Source organism: Diaphorina citri, unplaced genomic scaffold, assembly GCF_000475195.1.
Source record: "Diaphorina citri unplaced genomic scaffold, Diaci psyllid genome assembly version 1.1 scaffold7115, whole genome shotgun sequence".
Lineage (NCBI taxonomy): Eukaryota > Metazoa > Arthropoda > Insecta > Hemiptera > Psyllidae > Diaphorina > Diaphorina citri.
The window spans coordinates 1-1,961 of NW_007384491.1; the positions used below are offsets into that span (position 1 = coordinate 1).

The window sequence follows — 1,961 nt, forward strand, 5'->3', positions numbered from 1 at the left end:
TTATGCGATCCTTAATATATAACCATCAAACCTATCTTTGTCGTTGCTCACAAACCTCCCCTGATTTAAAAGCTAAGGAAAATATTGTCCATCAAATTTTTAAATTACCATTCGACTGAGAAATAAATCAAGGACACTCGACAGATGTGTAAAGTCCAATCATGTCTCTGTAAATTTACATTTAATTAATTTCAGAAGGAACCCCAAAGTTCCGGGCCCAAGGGCTCTCGGACAGTAAACATACCTATCCTACTCGTTATGAGAGCCTTTACCTTTGATTTCCATTTGCTTATACATTTGCTTATCCCTGGGGATATTTTATATCCGTTGATGAGGTGAGGAGGGAATGAAAAACTGGCACACCATAGACTTATTCGAAGTGAGTTTAAATTGAAGGTGGACTATTTGAACGCCCTGGGCAAGTTTATCGATCAGCACTCGGTTGAAGCTACTATGAAGAACGGTAAGTATGTGAATAAAATGTTATACGTTATATGAATTTTATCCTCCAGACAGTTTGAACATTTGGCCACAATAATATTATTAGTCTGCCAGCCTAGTTAGCTTAGTTGGTAGTGCGTCTGCCTTGTAAGCGCTAGGCCGCGGGTTCGATTCCCGCCCGGGGCGGATTTTATCCTGATGGGATAATGTTCGCTCTCAGAACGGCTGGCTTTCTCCTATCCTGTCTACCTTCTCTCTTCGATTTCGGGACGATAAGACCATAGCAGTTACAGTTCCCTCTGTCAAACCTCTTAAAAAAAAAGCCACTCTGGGGCTTAGGGATAGGGACAAACAGCGCTAAAGAATTGGTTACGATTACGAATCTACACAACAGCAATATTTTCATCAGAAAAATTGTTTCTCAGCTTTCCAGAAATGTTTTTGCAACAATCCAAAAAATTTACTCCCTCGACTGAAACATTTTTCTTGGCTTTAAGGTGTATACGTATACTACTTAGGCTTAGGGGTTTCATCTTGAAAATTGCGCAACATTCAAAACATTTGTTTCGCAACATTTACTCAACTGTAGCGAAACAAAATAATGTCAAGATCTGTACTTGGTGGTTTGAGCATTAGAAATCTCAGACCAGCCGCTCACTATCAGGTTGGTACACCTGTTCTGGTCTACCTGATAGTGAGTGTATCAGGTAGGTACACCTGATCTGGTCTACCTGATAGTGAGTCGCTGGGCTCAGAGTGATTTGAAATATCCAAACGCTCACAAATCCAACTATAGCCGAGTCCATCTCGAGTTATTACTGTTGGAATATTAAGCAATTTGAAAATGTCTTCATTAGATAGCGAACAGAAAGTCATGAAAGATCATGCCTATCCCATCAAATCCTGATTAGGCGCTGAATGCGATCTGAAAATCACGATCTTCATCTGGGATTCAAATTGACTTCAGTGATTGGTCTGTGAGAATCGATTTGCTCGGGTTTTGACGTCTCGCTATTGGTCGGAATTGACTCGGTTGGAAAACGGTTCGTAATCAAATTACAAAACCGTGTGTCTGGTAATTTGCTAGAGAGAACTCTATTTCTGTAGTTTTTTCTTTTTCTTCGTCAGTCGATCTGTAACCAGAATTATACGTACGGCGAAAAACCTTACAGCTCGAGCCTCAGACTCATATCTGGTAAAAAAAAAAAAAAAACCAAATATTCTTACAGTAGAATCTCCCTCCTCTTCCGTGCGATCTCTCAGATCTAGTTAGCCATAGTTTAGTTGGACTTTAAAATAGAAACTCGAAAAAGTGTTAAAAACAGCCTCCATCAATGCGATACGTCGATAGTGGTATATTACCAGTGGTCTGACCAGCACATTGGATGAGCCAATTCATCGAGAGTTAACAGGGAGTCCCTCCACTTCATGTTTCGCCATTTTAAAAGAGCTGGGGCGGCCCTTAGCTTGGGCCCTGAAAGCCGCACGTGGATCATACTATGGATGTGGAGCCGTGTCTC

General features: G+C 40.9%; 1 protein-coding gene across 1 annotated transcript in view; it reads left to right on the forward strand.

Moving 5' to 3' along the window:
- Positions 1–340: 340 nt before the first annotated feature.
- LOC103522158 (thioredoxin reductase 1, mitochondrial-like) overlaps positions 341–1,961 on the forward strand; it is a gene marked incomplete at its 5' end in the record, with an annotated part of 10,178 nt that continues 8,557 nt past the window's right edge. The window contains one exon of the mRNA XM_008487259.1: positions 341–463. Within this exon, the coding sequence (XP_008485481.1) occupies positions 341–463 (123 nt within the window). The remainder of the gene's footprint in view (positions 464–1,961) is intronic.